The sequence below is a fragment of the Triturus cristatus genome, chromosome 4_2, assembly GCF_964204655.1.
Source record: "Triturus cristatus chromosome 4_2, aTriCri1.1, whole genome shotgun sequence".
Taxonomy (NCBI): Eukaryota; Metazoa; Chordata; class Amphibia; order Caudata; family Salamandridae; genus Triturus; species Triturus cristatus.
In genome coordinates, this window is record NC_140586.1 from 794,580,822 (window position 1) to 794,600,625 (window position 19,804).

The 19,804-nt window shown below is 41.7% G+C and overlaps 1 protein-coding gene across 1 annotated transcript in view; it reads right to left on the reverse strand.

Annotated features, from left to right (window-relative positions):
• Positions 1 to 705: 705 nt before the first annotated feature.
• LOC146835058 (vitamin D3 hydroxylase-associated protein-like) overlaps positions 706 to 19,804 on the reverse strand; it is a 686,483-nt gene continuing 667,384 nt past the window's right edge. Inside the window, exon 15 of the mRNA XM_085602724.1 lies at positions 706 to 4,890. Within this exon, the coding sequence (XP_085458850.1) occupies positions 4,765 to 4,890 (126 nt within the window). The 3' untranslated portion in view covers positions 706 to 4,764. The remainder of the gene's footprint in view (positions 4,891 to 19,804) is intronic.

Here is a 19,804-nt window from a genome sequence, read left to right on the forward strand (position 1 = left end):
GTACCACGAGACCAAGGCTCCAAAATGTGTGGTGCCCAGGGCATAGATCCTCAGCGGCCCCCACCTATTCTGGCGGCTCTAGTTATCAACTGCGTAAAGCAATTAACTCTACCGGTTAAAATGAGGGGTATATGAAATGGAGAATAAGGGGCAAATATACCCTGGTTTATATTTCAGAGCCTCTCCTTCGATCTATTGAATTCTGCCACTGACATTATTCCATGGTCTTTCAAACAAAGTTCCTCCTGGAAGCCTTCCAAGTGTATCTCCATACATCGCATTGCGTTTTGAAGTGAGGTTTTGGTTGTGTTTGCTTAAAACATCTCTATTAGTGTGTTGCAGATAGTTTGAGTTGGGAATAAAGGACCAGTCTAAGGAAGGCTAGCACACCTTTTAACAGGAGGGGCCAGCGGGCATCTCTCTCCCGAAGGGATGGTCCCTTCTACTAGACTTGAGGTGGCCACTACCACCAGCCTGTCCCAACTCAGCGAAGACAGTAGTCAGTGTCAAAAAGAGGACCGCACTTTGGGTAGTGTCCTCACCACTGAGTCATGTTTTGGGGTCTCAATCAGCTTTAAATTGTTGCACTGTGTGACTCCGATGCAAATCGAGGCCATCATTTTTTCCAGGTCAGCGCAATGGGACATGCCAAACGTGCATACATGCCCTTTCTACATTAAATACAAAAAACAGAATCAAAATAAATGTTTTAAATTGATTATTGCCATAACATTTATTTTCATTTTCACAAAATGGTCATGGTAAAAAAAACATTGATTGATTAAATGTCGACAATAATACAAACGTAAGGAATAAATGTTGATGTGGATGGAAACTTTGGCAGTATATAGCATATCAGATGCGGTTTCTTCTTTGTTTACTTTTTATGTACCCATCTGAACATGAAGGACTTGCACAAAACTAATAGCAGTGACCCATATTTCGTTCTGTTTCACAATCATATTATCTGTCTTGATCATTAAGTAATACCCTCAATATCTCTCCCATATTATAAATATCTATGAACATTGAAGCTGCAGATGATAAAAAAGAGTACAAGAGATTCTTAAACACAGTACCCCTGAATTTAGAAAGGTCTCACACTCATTCATAGAGTTTGATCTGAATCTGAGGTTCTAATCTTACAACTTATGGATCCCTATGACCAAAGTGATGCTTGGGAGATTTTTATGAATCGAAGGAGAAATTCACCTTTTAGTCATTTGTGCACAATTCTTCTTATTGAATTGATTATGTTTGCCTTGCTGAGAGGTCGATACTTGACTTTTACCTAGAACATTCTTGGACTATTCTGTTTATGGACTTCAATAGTGCTGTTCCATGGACATTGGCCTCTGCATCATTGCCAAATTGTCTTTCAAAGCTGTGATCCTGTGAGAATGTTGGGAGTTTTGTGAGATCAAAATGAAGAAGATGTTGTTCTGGGGGAATAGCAATGTGACCTAGACATGTTTGAAGCTAAGTTGAAAGATCTTGAGTGGGTAGTATTGAGCAACGTTGTCTCTCCACATCATAAGGGTAGTTATGGCTAACTTTAGAGCAGCAGAAGTAGACAGAGAATACTAATATATGGGATGGAAAATAAAAGAGGGGGAAAAGATTGGAGCATCCTGACTTGTAAAGAACATTAAGGCATGCAGGGACATTAAAGATCTGGTTATAGCAGGTGGTGTCACCTCCTCCAATGAACAAATATGATGTATTTATTCGATGCTTATTTTCATTCATCCAGTATGATTGCTAGTTAATTATGAAGTGGATAGAAACTCTGCTTGCACTGGTGGATGGGGGATTCACAAGTGTCTCAATGAACCAATGGATTTAAGAAAAGTAAATGCACTAAAAGAGCTTTCAGGGAGGAATGCCTCTGCTCCAGATGGGCTGAGTTTCATAAAGATTATGCAGATTTGGTAGCGCCTCACCAGTCGTGGCTTATCAGAATCAGAATAATCAGAATCAGAACAATTTTATTGATTTAGATCTCGTCAGAAATAAACAATATTTACAATTATAAATGATTTCTATTGAAAGAGGAAAGAATCTCAATGCAGGCGCTTACCAATTAATACATTACTAGAACATTTCAAAAACCGTGTAAAGATTATAACAAACTAGGTCATTAGGAGGTTACCTTGCCAAAACAATAACATCTTCAATTTTAGTTTATATTTGAAACATAAAGGTTTTTTGGAATATATTTCTAGCTTCCAACACTGTTGGGAATGTATTCCAACAAACAAAAAAATAAATGTTTGTTATCTTGTACCCCACCATTACACATCCTTGTCTTGTTTCCTTTATCAGACCAGTATTTTAAACATTATTTAGGGGTGAAATTCCAGGTCTCAACATAAATGTAAATTATCTAACACTATGTTTCAGAAGAAACAGTAAATATCCTTAATTCTGCTTAAAGATATACTATCAGAGTAAGACTTGTACATTTTAGGGACTGACAGTGAGTAATATCACTAGTATAACTTATTCTGATGGCAGCCTTTTTTAGAATCAATTTGAGCTTTATGGGCTTCCACATCTGTAAGTGGTCAATCGTACACTGGAATTGTGCGAGAGCAACCCTAAAATTATTCTTAAAAGTTTAATATTTTGCTTTTCCATTAAGGGATTTCTGCTTTAAGTAGTCTCTTGAGGTGCCTTCAGATGTATGTAATTAGTTATAAGCCCATCTAAATACATTTGCCAGAGATATTGAATAGATGCTAGTAAGAGCAAGTTCTAGACCAGGGTTCTACAAAGTCAGTCTGGGAAGGCCAGATTCATTAACTCTGCAAAATCACATATTTTCCCCTACCTGATTTTATGACCAAGCATCTCCAAAATTAGGGTTTTAAGCGGTGTTCCTATATATGGGTTCTGAACGAAGATGTATACAGGATGTTAAAGATGTATTTTGAAGTGGCGGGTAATTATCTTTAACTAGTGATGGAATAGATAGCAATATCAATATTACAAACGTTATGCATTTGCATTTTCTTTGATAAAATGATCATTCTTAGTAAGTTCTTATACCTATTTTACGGGGTCCTGATTCTTGTCACTAAATTGTTTGTGCTAGACTATGCCCTTGGGAGGCTTGGCTGATTGATGTGTTCGTGTGTTGACCTACAGGCATTGAAGTAAGGTGCATGAGCTTTACTGCTCTCTCTTGCACTGATTTGACACATGCAGCACCAGTGTGCCCTTAGTCATTGGTGGTTGGGCTGAGATCAGTGGAGATCAGTGAAATGATTACAGTAGGTTGCACTGTATCTGCCTGGAAAATTATATTCAGAAGGTCTGACTTTGTTTGCCACATTCCCGCTTCTTTCTCTTTGAAAGCTTCCTACTATCGCTGTAGTTTTAGACAAGGGGTAGGTATGATTGTAAAGACTTGTGAGGATTTATTTACCGATGTGCTCTATTTATTTGAGGAGTTTAAAGCAAAAGGAAGTGTTTCACTATGTGCAATTCTACTCCCGCTTTGAGTGGATATACAACGGCAAATAAATACATTTAAACCATAAGCTGTTTCACTGTGTTAACATGCAGTGGATTTGGATGGATCTGCAAGACCAGAACCGGAGGAAAGTCCTTCTCCTTCCTCACTGCCACGACCTGGAACACCCTACTCCTCCACCTCAGACTATCTCCCACGCTACCCCAGTGCAGGAAGGACCTCAGGATCTGGCCCTTCGAATGACCCCAGCACTTATATGGATCTGCTCCCCAACTTTCCCCCAGCGCCGTGAGATGAGTAGTTGCACTTTACCAACCCTTGATTGTTTGATTGATTGATTGATTGAATGGATTCCAGCAGATTAGTGGCAGTAATAAATGCAGAACATATTCAATTAACCACCTCATAAATGAGGAAAAGTAGGGAAAAATCAGCAAATGAGATGCCTTTTGCTTTATGCCTGGTGGATGAGTCTTCAGTTTTAATTCCTGAGGTCTCAGGGAGATATAGCAAGTGTTGGGAGATTTATTGCATCTAGTGCGCCTATGCTGGAGTGGGTTGTAATATGTAGTGGATGAAATGGTTAGTAACTCAGAGCAGCGCTCATGGTCATTTGTGATTTTGTCTTGTACTAAAGAGGTCCATAAGCAATCGAGATGGTGGTTGGTGTTGCCTTGCTCCAGTTAAAAGGAAGGATAGTTTTGACTAGTTTTAAACGTTACTTGACATAAAGAGCAACTTTGGCAGCTCAATATGGCGTTCATTTGTGAATCAAGAGGCATACAGTGAAGTGGCTGTTGGATCTTTATCCATAAGCTTGTACGATCAATCTATTGTAACTACACACTGCATGGATTTGAGGCAGGCTTGGGATTTGACATGAAAAGAGGCAATAATTCCATAGGCATCATCATTTTAATAAAGTGACCATGAGTAACGCGGTATCGTTTAGAGATTTTAGAAAAGTAAGACTTGAGATATTTGTCATTATGGCTTCTATGCCCTGATTGTGGGACCACACATGATGTCATGCAAGTTGGAACAATGTATCTAACAATGCTTACTAATTTTATTCTGTAAGATGCTATTAGTGTGTCTGACACATTTGGTTACCATTTGTACTGTAAATCCCAATATTATTTCAAAGAAATATAAAATAAACTTCATTGCATGTGCATTTGACAATTTTATCAGCCTTTTATTATTATTTACTGGAAAAGCCTTCTCTGACCAACCCTCTCCCTCCACCCAAACTGTCTCCACACTGACAGGTGCCACTGGGGCCCCTAGCACCTCTTCTTTGGCGCAGTCAAAGTCTCCACCTCCTTCATGAAGCGCAGACAAAGCTCCTCCTGCCAAGGCAGAGCCACACACTGCACAGACAGGGGCAGTCCAATACTGCCCTCTACAGCCTGCAAGAGAAAGAACGGGAAGCATTACTTACATGATGGTAACAAAGTGCACGAAGAAGAGGAGTCAAAAAGGACCAGAGTAGAAGAAGGAAAATATATCAGATGGTCCAGCATAAAGAACAGCATAAAGTCTGCAGGAGTAACAGACTAAGAATAGAGAGTCAATATCTTAAAAAGAGCAACGCAGGCAGGCAACTTTATCGACAAACCAACAGGAACAAATGGATAGAATATTCGCTACTCAAACATATGCCTTCTTAGATGGAACCCATGTAACGGATGCGAGGCTGCTTGGACATTCTACACTTAGAATGAACACTAGGCAGTAGGATGCCACCCAGGGCCTTACATCTATGTTTGTAGCGATCAATAATGGTAACTATTTCTTGAAAAAACTAGAAATTTATTTTCAGGTTTAAAGGTTGGTAGTTACCTCCAACGTCAAAGTCCTATGCTCACCGTACAAGTGTCTGGCATTGCCATGGCAGACTGCAGCAACCGCATAAATACGTCTGACCAGTCATTAATTTGAGGACAGTGGTGAGGGTTAGGAAAATTAGTAGCTGATTTAAACAGCAAATCTCCCGACAGGGCAGCAGTCTATCCCTTGTTGTTTCAAAACTGGTACCATGGGCTAGCCGCTTGTGCATTGGGCTCTTCTATCTACCCAATGCTTCCAAGCATGTTCACTACCACTCAATGTCGATAATGAGCTTCTAATTAACTGATGTAATACATTTCCCTAATGCCCAACACTGGGTTTCTCCTCATTTATCGCTTATCCCAATCTCACACGAGTAACTGCCTGCACAGTGATTTTCTCTCATCCTTTTCACTGTCTGCCAGTGATGACTGATGTTTTTGAAATTTGTGATGCTTAAACATCTTCAATGAATTTGACCATAAGAGCAAGCAAAGTGAACTCAAGCTCTTAGAGGAATGTTCAAGACGATTTTCTCCCAAGATAAAGTAGAAAAAAAAGACAGAGCCAAAATGGTGCATTTTACAGAACAAGTTTCACATAGTTGGGGAGGAGAAAAATCTATAGATACTGAAGGAGCACACATGAAAGACACCAATAGTTTTGTGAGTGTCCTGATAGAGCGCAATTTTTGCAAGTAAATCTGCTCAGAAAATCCATCTGTGAGTGTGTTTTTATAAATTACTGACGTGAGTGAAAAGCAGAATTACTAACATACGAATTTTAAAAGTACAACAGAGAAATGTGCAAAATGTGCACGTATTTGAAAGTCAGAAAAAAAACAAGTAGTGGAGTAAACATTAAGGGAAAATGAAACTTAATCAAAGAATGAGAGAGAAACTACTAACTTGTCTGTGTAGTTGAAATGTTTTTATGTTTCCTGAACTGCAGGAATAAGCAACTGCAAACACGACAAAAAGCTTTTTATTTTTCGTGAAAGCTATGTAGGCCTTATAACATGATTTTTCTCTCTCCTCTTTTCTTTGCTAGAAAATGTAGGCCTCACCAAATGTATTTGTTAGGGGATGTGCTAACGTGCTCCTTTCCCAATGTCCTTGTGAAAATTACAAATGCTTCCTTAGAATGTAGAAAACAGTAGTATTCTTTCCTGTCTAGGCGAGGTTTGTAGGCAGTCAGAAATAAAACAGTTGCAAGAAGTATGTATAATTGAAACTGTAGTTTTTCCTCTTCCTCTCTAGGAAGTTGTATAACTTTAGAGAAAGACTGTTAGAGAAAAATTGTAAAGTCATTCTCAGGAGATTTCACCTCCCTGTAGAACTGAGCAATAGAAAGGTTTGAAAAGGGTTAGAATAGAAACAATTTAGTTGAAACAAAGTAGCAGTTCTACTATAAAGATGCTGGTGGGAAAATGATAGTCGGCTTGCTCACAGACTGGTGAGCTGTCCTGCGCTCGTGGTATGCTGTATACCATGCTGATTCCTGAGAACTCTGGCTGGTGTACTTGACTGGAAAACCTGAGAACTTTCCTAGAGACTTTGCACATCATCAGCTGATGGTGCTGCCCATGCTATATCCTAACGGCTATGGGGTTAGCTTTTCTAACTTAAAGCACACTGTGCATTAGTTTATCCTCATCTTGGTCAGAAAACTGTATTTACTGAATGTTTTCTTTCTCTTCCTCCTTTATACCTAATTTGTTCGAAGAGTTGGAATCATTTATCTTGTAATGTTTGTGGTGATATAATCTGTAACAGAGAACTAAATGATGATTTACAGTTTGTACTTGTGATTGAACATCCACATTATTGATAACAACAAAGAGAAAGAATAGTGTTTGCCATTATTTCAGGTGTTTTGGTTTATTTCTGATAAATACATGATGTATATTGTTATGTAGCTGTTTCTTTATTACAGGTCCTCATGAGAGAATAGCTCTCCGATTTTCATTACATAGTCCCTTTTAGCTTTATCAAAGATCCGTCGGAGGATCTTTGATATTGTTATAAGGAAAATAATGACTTATGGGCCCGTCATTAGAGTTACGTTTCCACTAGTACTGTAAAGGTTGGTGTGGGTCATATGATAATAATAATCCCCACCACCGCTTCCGCTGTATTTTTGGGAGTTTCTTTGGATGGTTAGTTTAGACTAAAATACTAGGTGATGAAAAAGGAGAATTTTTGGACTGGACAGAATTGACAAATTCAGATAATACATGTTGAAGTTGGTACTTTTATGTCACGTTGGGGCTTGTTGAATCACAATGGAAGGAAGGTAACGGGTCCGTCGTTGGCCTAATATCCCGAGATAAGCCTACAGGCTGTCTCAGTGTGGCATACACTAAGCTTTATGTGCATTGTCTGCTGGTAATGGGGTACTAGGCGGGGGCCCGCTGTGGCGTCTTGTGGGTGGTTGACGAAGTTGTCGTAGAGTGTTTTGATTTTGAGGTGGAAGTAGGTTCCAAGCTTTTCACAGAGGTCTTGGGACTAGGTCATGTCTGTGGCTTCGCTGCATGGGTTAGATTAGAATGTTTCGTCAAACATGGTATAACCCCAAATTGAGGGTTATTGCAGAAAGTCTCTGTCAAAGATGTGCAGTATGTCAGCAACAAAATGCAGGGAGAAAAACAGTAGTCAGTATGGGTCGAATTGGAAAAGCTGCAGATCCATTTACTCGTATGCAGATCGATTTTATCGAGATGCCTCCTTGCCATGGACTAAAGTATGTTCTTGTGATTGTTTGTCTGTTTTCTCATTAGGTTGAAGTATATCCAACAAGATGTAATGACAGCCTAACAGTTGCATAACTTTCTTAGAGAGATAATATCTAGATTCGTTTTCCCAGTCTCTTTGGAATCAGATAGGGGAACACACTCTAAAAATGAAATAATCCGGATGATTTATTCAGCATTACAAATTGAACAGAAGTTGCACTGTGCCTATCGACGTGAGGCTTCAGGTGTTGTTGAGAAGATGAACAGCACAATAAAATATAGATTAGCACAACACTGAAATTTCCCAGACAGAGGAACTGGACTGTCCCCTCATGAATTAGTGATGGACAGGGCTATGAGACAGCCAACAGTCCCGCCAAATCAACTAATGAATATTACTGATGATTTAGTAATGGATTGTTGCAAAGGATTGGCTGACGTTGTGCGTTTTGTGTCTCACAAGGTTGGAGACGTTGCAACAACAGCACAGCAATAACAGGGACATGATCTGTGTCCTGGAAAGTGGGTTCTAGTGAAAAAACATGTGAGGAAGACTTGTCTAGAACCTCGATCGTTTGGGATACCATCAAATGGGGGATTGATAGAGCACGATATTTGCTAATAAATCTGCTCATAAAATCCACCTATGAGTGTGTTTTAATAAATTACTAATGTGAGTGAAAACCAGAATTACGAACGTGCAAATTTTAAAAGTACGACAGAGAAATGTGCAAAATGTGCACGTATTTGAAAGTCAGAATAAATACAAGTAGTGGAGTAAACATTAAGGGAAAATGAAATTTAATCAAAGAATGACGGAGAATCTACTATCTTGTCTGTCTAATTGAAATGTTTTTATGTTTCCTGGACTGCAGGAATAAGCAACTGGAAACAGCTGACCTGCTCCCTATTCTCCAAAAAGGATGTAATCCATGATCATGCTATCTCTTCTATGCCCATGTTCCTTAATCTGTCTAGGAGCATCCTGTGGGGCACAGTGTGGAATGCCGCTGACAAATCAAGTAAGAAAAGTATTGCTCTGCCCCCACGATCCAACTGAGGTGATCAGTCACTTCCAGCAGGGCAGACTTGGTGCTATAATTAGGCCTAAATCTGGATTGCGTGGGGTGTAGGAGGTTGTGTACCTCCGCATACTCCATGAGTAATTTGTTGACATGTTTCTCCACTACTTTGGCGAAAGCAGGAAGCATGGGGATTTGTCTGTAGTTAGTGGGAGTGTGGGGTCCGCTTTTAGTTTCTTTAGGAGAGGCAGGATTTTAGCCTGCTGCCAGATTTGCGTCACAATGCCAGTTTCCAGCGAGGAATTGAGTACCTTATTGACAGGTGCGTTTAAGGTAGCTGCAAGTGCCAGTATCAGTTTAGCAGACACGCATCTGTTGGTGATCCTGACTTAAGTCCCAAGAGGTATGTAAGTGAGTCCTCAAGTTTGATGGCAGGGATCTCTACAGTGGTGGCCTTTGTGAGAGTGCTCCCGGGGGAGAGGGTGGAGTGATGCTTCCCACCTGTATTTGAGGAGAGGATGTAGCCTCCTTCCCCTCAGTGGAAAAAGACTGCTGGGTCATTATTTTATCATGAAAGGAACAGGCCACCTGCTTTGCCCTATCGGCTGATGGAGATACTTCTTTGTTCTCTGCCTTAGGAGCCGTAAACGATTTAACAATTTCAAAGACTTTCTTGCCTCTATGGTTAGTGTTTGCAATCCTGCTTTCCAAATAATTCACTTTGACCATCCTTGTCAGTTTGTAGTGTGATTTGAGAGCTGCCTTATGAATATTCCTGCCCTCTAAAAGATATTGCCTATGCCATTTTGTTTTGAATCCTTTGCATTTTCTTTTGCTGGCTCTCAGACATTCATTGAACCAAGGCAACGAATGGCCAGTCATCTTAGAGGTGTGCGAGGTCAATGGAGCGACTGCCTTGATATTTGTCCTCTGCCAGTGTTCAAGAGTGTCAGCGTCCACTTCGGGATAGCCCACCAGAGAGGGGGCAGAGATGTCGAGCATATTCTGAAGGGAAGATAGAGCTATTTTATGGAGTCCTCTATAAGTAAGTTCAAACTTTACCTCCCCTGATGGGTTAAGGTTCCCTATGACTGTTTTCTGACAATTTACAAGGAAGTGGTCTGACCAAATTAGCTGGATTGGAGGATCCACCCTAAATCACAGACAATTTGGTCTAAGTTGTGTTCAAATGTATAAGTAGGACCCATAACCAAAAGGTTTAAGATTGCAAGCTGCCGTGATTTCTGACAGGGCCATCATGTGAATATCCATGGGCCCAGTAGGTGGTGACCTGCAGACCTTTTTAGATGCAAGAGGAGTTGGACTGGGTTGCTTGCTAGCACCTATATTATTCTCCTTATACATCAGTGGAGTTGTAGACGTCATCAAGTCTGGCACAAGTGATGCTCTAACTCTTGGTGGAATGAAGATGGCAATGCTTCCATTTTCTGATGACACTCTCCTGGTCTCAAAGACCTCTATTGGTCTCCAAAATGTATTAAACCAATTCACAGAATTTTGTTCTTCTCAAATTCTCCCAATCAATAATGCAAAAACTGAGTTAATGATTTTTGAAGCTCATAATGAAATTATGAAAAACTTTACTCTGAACTCTCTTGAACAGGTGTCTTACATACATTTTTTGCATGATGCCACGTGGAGGCAGCACCTGAACCACACAAAAAACAGTCCAGAAATCAGGGGATACACTCCATTTCACCAGCAATAAAGCTGGCCATGTGATCCATCTGGCCTTGGAGGTGTACAGATGCAGGGTCACAGTGCCGCCCTATATCATGTGGATCGGTGGGAGTTCTCTAATGTCTCCCACCTATGCTTACCTAGATGTAAGCTGTGATTTTACAAACAACACCGATGCTTCTGGTTCTTTAACCAAGAATATCACAAATTTACAAAAAATGCTAAGACTCAATTGTAGAAAAATTATCTAGGTCCCTTTATCTTAAATTAAGATATGGAATTCTCTCTTTGAGCCATCTGAGCTACTAATGCGGTTTAGCCGTTGTCCCATTTGTACTGCTGTCAATGAGAATAAAATGCTTTTTTGTCCATATTATGCTGGTCCCAGGTTATAATGGCTTAAACCCTTAATAAAAACTAACGGTGTGCGGACTGTGGGGTCGGCACTTGCACTACAAAAATTGGATACCTCCCAGTCGGGAGGGCTTGTGCATACCTTCTTTTGCAAAATACCTGGAATCTTAGGTCTTATTTGGACCTAGAAGGCAATGAGTTGAAATTGTAAGTGTTACTGCTTTAAATGCTTTTGTGTTTACCTTTTTTTATTAGGGGTGGGCAGAATATTCTGTTCTAGAATATTCTGTTCTGCCCGTGGAATTAGTGGAATTTTGGCAACTTTTCGTTACTCTTGGAACACAGAGATCCAGCTAAAGTCTGCCAATCACCGCGTGGCGGAATATTTCTAATAGTCTTACCAGAAGCTAGCAGTAGTTACTAATGGTTGAGAAAGAGCCAATTCTACGAATACCAGAAAACTAGAATAAAAAAAATTGCACCTGATTATTGTTGTTAATTAGAATTTGTATAGCCTACATCCAATCATTACAATGGCATTGCAGCTCATTGTTAGCTCTGGAAAATATACAATAAAATCGCTAGAAAAAAATAAAACCATACAAAGAAAAAGAGAGAGATTTTGGACTTTGAGCCAGCACCTTACACCTATTGGTTTCTGTGATTTCTTTGTTCATTAGCCACTGCATGGATGGGCTGACTTTCAAGTCTTGGATGAGCCCACAGCATTTTGTGGATGTTTACATTGTGCCATTTCAGTTTTCATTGGTAACAGATGGAGCAGAATAATTAAATGCCCCAACACTTTATAATGTAACCTACATATTCAATGTGTGTTTAACTGTATCAGTCTGTGTGCATTTTATTTATCAATTGTAGTGATGGCTGTGTATCCATTTAGATGTCTTTACAGCGCAGGGAAAACCAACGAATGCGTTGTTACCACGCATTCCATTACAACGCAAGTTGTTTCAACGACTTGCCTTAGGGAAGCGCTGGACTTTGGAATAGTATATTTAACTATTCCAACTCCAGTCTGTGCAACAGTAGGGAAGGTGTTGGATTTAAAATAAAAAGATGCGTTCCCTAAAGCAAGTAGTTGTAACGACTTGCGTTGTAATGGAATGTGTGGTAACAATGCATTTGTTGTAGTGTCTGCGTTGTAATGGCACTGCGTAGTTCTGTCTGCGTTGTAAACACTGTTTTACTGTACTTGAAATTAATTGCTGATGTTAGCTCCTTTCTCACACTTCAAGTCGATGATCAAAGGCCCATCCAACCAGAGGGGGACGCTCTTTGATCATTTTACTAAGCAACTGAGATTCAAGAAACCCCGCCCACACAGAAAAGCAGTTTTGTGCTGTAATTATTTAAATTTGACACGAACATTGAAGCCAAGAAATATTGAGCACTAAAAGTCTGGTTCTTGTTCAACACCCATAAACGACCCTGCTGTAACTGTTCAAAATGTGGACTACCAAATGAACCTAAAAAAAGCAATAAAATATTGTTTGAAACTTTCTTCTCACGTGGAAGACTATAATGTTAAATATAAAAAGGAATTGGACTTCTTGTAATTGAGGCTAAGTTCAATGTAGTTGGAGACTAACTAAATGAATGCTTTCCAACGTAAAATTCTGTGAATTTCTTAAATTCAAAAAGTGTAGTCCCACTCACATACACCTGACAATATGAAAACCTGATACCGTTTACAGCTTAAATGCCATCTAGCGAATGGAATTTATAGCCTCGTGTAGTTCCTGAACACAACCCTGCAGACAGTAACACCCAAATTGATGTCTGTGTTGAATTCAAAAGCAATAGACCAACATGAAGAATATTTGGGGGACAGTTTTCTTAAATCTATCTTCACAAAGGGCCAGATGTGCAAAGCCACTTTGCAGCTGCAAACCCTCCAATTTGCACAATCATAGGGTGTTCAACTGAAAAGGCAGATTTTTCTAACAATTACACCCACTTTGTATTTCGGTAAAACATTTCTGAATCACACAATGGGTATGCAGGCTAGTGATCAATAGCAACCAGGAAGGGGTATTACCTCCTAACTGTGATTTGCAATGAGATGTAGGTTAAGAATGTGCAAAATTAGCACAATTTGCTTTCGTGTAATTACATAATGACACAGAATTGCGCAAAATGCAAGTCGGTCATTTAGCACTATATTATACCATGAGCTGTATCCTCATGTCAATTTTCGAACCAAAAAAATGTGGAAAACCGCAATTGCAAGGAACAACAGCTCTGTGCTTTGTTTCCAAGCTCCCACACTATCATTTTGGCTCAAACTGTGGCGTAGTTACATGGGATAACAAGCGTAATGGGAAATTCCCAAGTTTACGTGAATTATGCTGACATAATATAAATTTCTCCCAGGCCTAGTATCAATACAGTTGCAAAACACTGAAACGTTACAGACTCATCAAAGGATGTGGTAACACGTTTGCAAAGGGGAGGCCGTCCCCATTACATAGCGAGTCGGCAATGGTCCATTCAGCTTTGTTTAGCTGTGTTGTTTTAAGGAACAGCAGCTGCTTTAAAAAAAATCCTGTTTAAGAATGTAAAAATGGGTATGGTGGCCTACAGTTACTTACAGACCACCATATCTGTGCAGTCTGATAGGGACCTGCCTGATTAACAGTCATTAGGCAGGTCGCTCTGTAAGCCCCCCACCCTTGGACTGGAGATTCTGCAATGTTACATATTAGCACATTCGCTGCATTGAAAATTAGGGCCTGGTATGGATCACATTTTGGGGCATATTTACAAGCCCCTATTGCCACACAAACGTCACATTTATCGACGTTCCTGTGGTGATAGGGGCTTCACCTTAATTACAAGGCAGTGTTAAGCAGCTTAACATAGCTTAACACCGCCTTATAAATAAGGCACCCTTTCACACTATACTTAGTGTAAAAGGAGTTGGCAACACCCACTGATTTTGATGCTGCCCCCTATTTACAAGGGTGGCATAAAAAGGAAGCAGCGCCAAAATTACAACCAGGGAAAACCTGGCCTTAACATGGCGAAACAAGGAGAAATGCTTTATGTCTCCTCGTTTGTGCTCTTTCTATGAGTGCTGCATTGTGCAGCACACTAGAAACAGCAAAACGCCATGAATGATTGTTTATGTGCCGGAAGGTGTTCCTTAAAAAGTGATGATTTGCAACTTCTATGTGTGCTGCACAATGCAGCACACATAGAAGTTACAAATTGCCATTCTGGGTTGTTTATGTGCAGGAAGGAACACCTTCCTGCACAAAAACAATAATTTGCTCAATGCAGGCACTCTTACACTATGGTGCAAGGGTGCCTGTGTTGGCGCTAGGCAGCTGAGTTCAGCACCAGCGCTAGGGAAAATGCGGGAATGCACTGCATTGTTGTAAATATGGTGTATCTCTGCGTTTTCAGAATGGCGGAGCGTGGTGTTAGCAATTTTGGCTTAATGCCTCCATTCTTTTGTAAATATGTCCCTTTGTGACCTATACTTTTCAGACATAGGGCACAAAGTCTTAATGTTATATTCACAAATAAGATTCCTAATACTAATACCAAGGTTGAGTGTACTAACAGATTTCCATACCTGTGTATTCATTTTGATTATAGTTCAGTTCTAACTAGGAAAATGTTATTCTCTAGAGCCACTACCGCCCTTGCCCATTCTAGTAGATTGGGGGAGAAGGGCGGTTGTGGAACTAATGCAAATATACAAAGTAAAGTGCATTACAACTGCCCTACACGTCACGGGCATCTGGGGCTATGTTGATTCCCAACCTTTGCAACTAGTCGAGAATGCCTTTGTCGGATATTTATTGGCAGTCGTCAGCAGCACAGCTATTACATCTGCCATGCAGAGCTTGGGATTCCATACATATTTGACATAATCAAAATTCAACCAATTTTATTATGGCACAATCTATGAGCAACAACACACACTAGTCTTAATCGGGACATCATAATTGACTGTTTAAAGCTTGACAGGGGGTCGTGCATTCCTTGGTTAAATTATAATAAAAAAAATTCATGCCAGACATCGGCCACCCTGAATATTTTTCCAATCCGAATAGTATTATATTGATCTGGAGAAAAATACTGAAAGCTGAATGTCTAATGCACCTAGAAACAATTAGACTCTCAAAAGAAATTGTAAAACCCACTGTTTTGGAAAACCAGCTGGTAATGTCATGTTATGGTATTCAGCCATACCTTGTGTATGTAACAGGGGGATGATGAGATGCTGTTGACTCGCTTCCGCCTGGGGACTTTTCATAGATTTACCAGTTTTCCTGTCATGAATGACTGGTCTAAAACCTTGGGCACATGCCCATGTGATGCCGTAGCTCAACAGTCCACAATGCACATTCTCCTATTTTGTAAATTTTATTCCGTTCCTAGAAAAAGATGGATCGTTCCAATTTTAAAGATTATGGGTTTGACTCAATATCGCCCAGCATTTTTAATGTTACAACTTTTACAGTATGAAATGTTTACTGGCCCTTTAGCAATGTATTTGAAATGTGTGATCAAATCTAGAAAAACAATGTGGAATATGAACCTGGCTCTTAATGCATGATTTTATCTATTTTTTTTAACTATATAATTCCATCAAGAGTTACTATTTTTAATCAAATGTGATAAAAACTGTGCTTTTATGATTTATATGCTAAAACGAATAAAGCTTATTTTGATTTGGTTTGATTTGATTCCTAATAATACATATCACACCTTGGTCATTTCACTAAATTTGTTTAGGATCAATGATGTTTATGATGGCCGATTGAACTAAGATCTGTGATTTTTTGAGTCAGGTTTTAAAGCCAAAATCCTCTATAACCCCACTTGTTGATGCTTAGGGATGTTTGCTGGTAAACTCAGACTACAATTGCAAAAGGAAGATTACCCAATGATGGGCTTGCTCATGAGACTATCCTCCAAGTACATAACATGTTATTCAAAACATTAAGAAAAAGGGCATCATTTTGATGTCAGGTGAAATTGCTTCTGCCCGACACCGACTCGGTCCTGGGACCGACTGACATCCGGTCTGCAGTCCCAACCGGCCCAGAACAATGCGACGAACACTGTTTGACGCATTGCACATTTCTCGATGGGAGCTCGTGTTATGGGCAGGGTCCAGCCGTAACACAGGCTCCAATTGAGAACAGGGAGGTAAATTTAATCCCTGCACCCCTTGGCAGGCACCTCAAGGTGCCCGCCATTGGTTTCAGGGATCAACAGGGGGGCACAATAGGTGCCACCTCAGCCTCTAACCAGAGGCTGTGCACCCAAGAGGGCTTTGCTGGGGGCCCCCAAAGTCAAGTTCTGACAATTTTTCCTTGTCAGAAAGGCCGGCACAGAAAGGCTGCTGAAACCCGACGAAATGCCCGCCCTTGAGATTAAAGGCCGAAATGACTGGGTGGTTTAGTTTATGACCGCCACCATCATACGTGAGTCCCGTGCTCTCCATGCCACTGGAATCAAGCTATCCTGGCTGAAGAGATGTGAAACACCGAAACCGGTCCTAGGATACTTGTTTCCAGTCCTGGCAGCTCGGGCTGGACTGCTCCCATTGGGCACAGGGTCAAGACTGATTTGCATATGGCTGGGTCCAAACTGGAATGGCATGGTGAGGAAAAAAACGATGGATTTAGGCCCAGATCTCTGTACTGGGGTGAATGTATGACATTGGTCTGCATTCTGTCCATCAATAGTTCTTTTTGAATTTGTCACCCCGAGTGGGATGGGTATGCTCAGAGGTGAGTCCCGTGCTCTCTATGCCACTGGAGTCAAGCTATCCTGGCTGAAGATGGGTGAAACCCCAAAACCGGTCCTAGGATGCTTGTTTCCAGTCCAGGGAGGACCTGACCTGGCAGTTCGGGCTGGACTTTTCCCATTGGGCACATGGTCAAGATTGATTTGCATATGGCTGGGTCCAAACTGGAATGGCATGGTGAGCAAAAAAATGATGGATTTAGGCCCAGATCTCTGTACTGGGGTAAATGTATGACAGTGTTCTGCATTCTGTACATCAATAGTTCTTTTTGCATTTGTCACCCCGAGTGGGACGGGTATGCTCAGACATGAGTCCTGTGCTCTCCATGCCACTGGAATCAAGCTATCCTGGCTGAAGGGGGTGAAACCCGGAACCGGTCCTAGAATTCTTGTTTCCAGTCCAGGGAGGACCTGGCCTGGCAGTTCGGGCTGGACTGTTCCCATTGGGCACAGGGTCAAGACTGATTTGCATATAGCTGGGTCCAAAGTGGAATGGCATGGTGAGCAAAAAACGATGGATTTAGGCCCAGATCTCTGTACTGGGGTGAATGTATGACATTGTTCTGCATTCTGTCCATCAATAGTTAATTTTGCATTTGTCACCCGAGTGGGACGGGTATGCTCAGACGTGAGTCCCGTGCTCTTCATGCCACTGGAATCAAGCTATCCTGACTGAAGGGGGTGAAACTCCGAAACCAGTACTAGGATGCTTGTTTCCAGTTCAGGGAGGACCTGGCCTGGCAGTTCGGGCTGGACTGTTCCCATTGGGCACAGGGTCAAGACTGATTTGCATATGGCTGGGTCCAAACTGGAATGGCATGCTGAGCAAAACAATTATGGATTTAGGCCCAGATCTCTGTACTGGGGTGAATGTATGACATTGTTCTGCATTCTGTCCATCAATAGTTCTTTTAGCATTTACACCACGAGTGGGACGTGTATGATCAGACGTGAGTCCTGTGCTCTCCATGCATGGAATCAAGCTATCCTGGCTGAAGAGGGGTGAAACCCCAAAACCGGTCCTAGGATGCTTGTTTCCAGTCCAGGGAGGACCTGGCCTGGCAGTTCGGGCTGGACTGTTCCCATTGGGCACAGGGTCAAGACTGATTTGCATATCGATGGGACCAAACTGGAATGGCATGGTGAGCAAAAAAACGATGGATTTAGGCCCAGATCTCTGTACTAGGGTCAATGTATGACATTGTTCTGCATTCTGTCCATCAATAGTTCTTTTTGCATTTGTCACCCCGAGTGGGACGGGTATGCTCAGACGTGAGTCCCGAGCTCTCCATGCCACTGGAATCAAGCTATCCTGGCTGAAGAGGGGTGAAGCCCTGAAACCCATCCTACGATGCTTGTTTCCAGTCCTGGGAGGACCTGGCCTGGCAGTTCAGGTTGGACTGTTCTCATTGGGCACAGGGTCAAGACTGATTTGCATATGGCTTGGTCCAAACTGGAATGGCATGGTGAGCAAAAAAACAATGGATTTAGGCCCATATCTCTGTACTGGGGTGAATGTATGCCATTGTTCTGCATTCTGTCCATCAATAGTTCTTTTTGCATTTGTCACCCCGAGTGGGACGGGTATGCTCAGACGTGAGTCCCGTGCTCTCCATGACACTAGAATCAAGCTATCCTGGCTGTAGAGGGGTGAATCCCCGAAACCGGCCCTAGGATGCTTGTTTCCAGTTCAGGGAAGACCTGGCCTGGCAGTCGGGCTGGACTGTTCCCATTGGGCACAGGGTCAAGACTGATTTGCATATGGCTGGGTCCAAACTGGAATGTCATGGTGAGCAAAAAAACGATGGATTTAGGCCCAGATCTCTGTACTGGGGTGAATGTATGACATTGTTCTGCATTCTGTCCATCAATAGTTCATTTTACATTTGTCACCCGAGTGGGACGGGTATGCTCAGACGTGAGTCCCTTGCTCTCCATGCCACTAGAATCAAGTTATCCTGGCTGTAGAGGGGTGAAACCCCGAAACCGGCCCGAGGATGCTTGTTTCCAGTTCAGAGAGGACCTGGCCTGGCAGTTCAGGCTGGACTGTTCCCATTGGGCACAGGGTCAAGACTGATTTGCATATGGCTGGGTCCAAACTGGAATGGCATGGTGAGCAAAGAAATGATGGATATAGGCTCAGATCTCTGTACTGGGGTGAATGTACGACATTGTTCTGCATTCTGTCCATCAATAGTTCTTTTTCCATTTACACCACGAGTGGGACGTGTATGCTCAGACGTGAGTCCCGTGCTATCCATGCCACTGGAATCAAGCTATCCTGGCTGAAGAGGGGTGAAACCCTGAAACCGGTCCTAGTATGCTTGTTTCCACTCCAGGGACGACCTGGCCTGACAGTTCGGGCTGGACTGTTCCCATTGGGCACAGGGTTAAGACTGATTTGCATATGGCTGGGTCCAAACTGGAATGGCATTGTGAGGAAAAAAAACAATGATTTAGACCCAGATCTCTGTACTGGGGTGAATGTATGACATTGTTCTGCATTCTGTCCATCAATAGTTCTTTTTGCATTTGTTACCCCGAGTGGGACGGGTATGCTCAGACGTGAGTCCCGTGCTCTCCATGCCGTTGGAATAAATCTATCCTGGCTGAAGAGGGGTGAAAACCTGAAACCAGTCCTAGAATGCTTGTTTCCAGTCCAGGGAGGACCTGGCCTGGCAGTTCGGGCTGGACTGTTCCCATTGGGCACACGGTCAAGACTGATTTGCATATCGATGGGACCAAACTGGAATGGCATGGTGAGCAAAAAAACGATGGATTTAGGCCCATATCTCTGTACTGGGGTGAATGTATGCCATTGTTCTGCATTCTGTCCATCAATAGTTCTTTTTGCATTTGTCACCCCGAGTGGGACGGGTATGCTCAGACGTG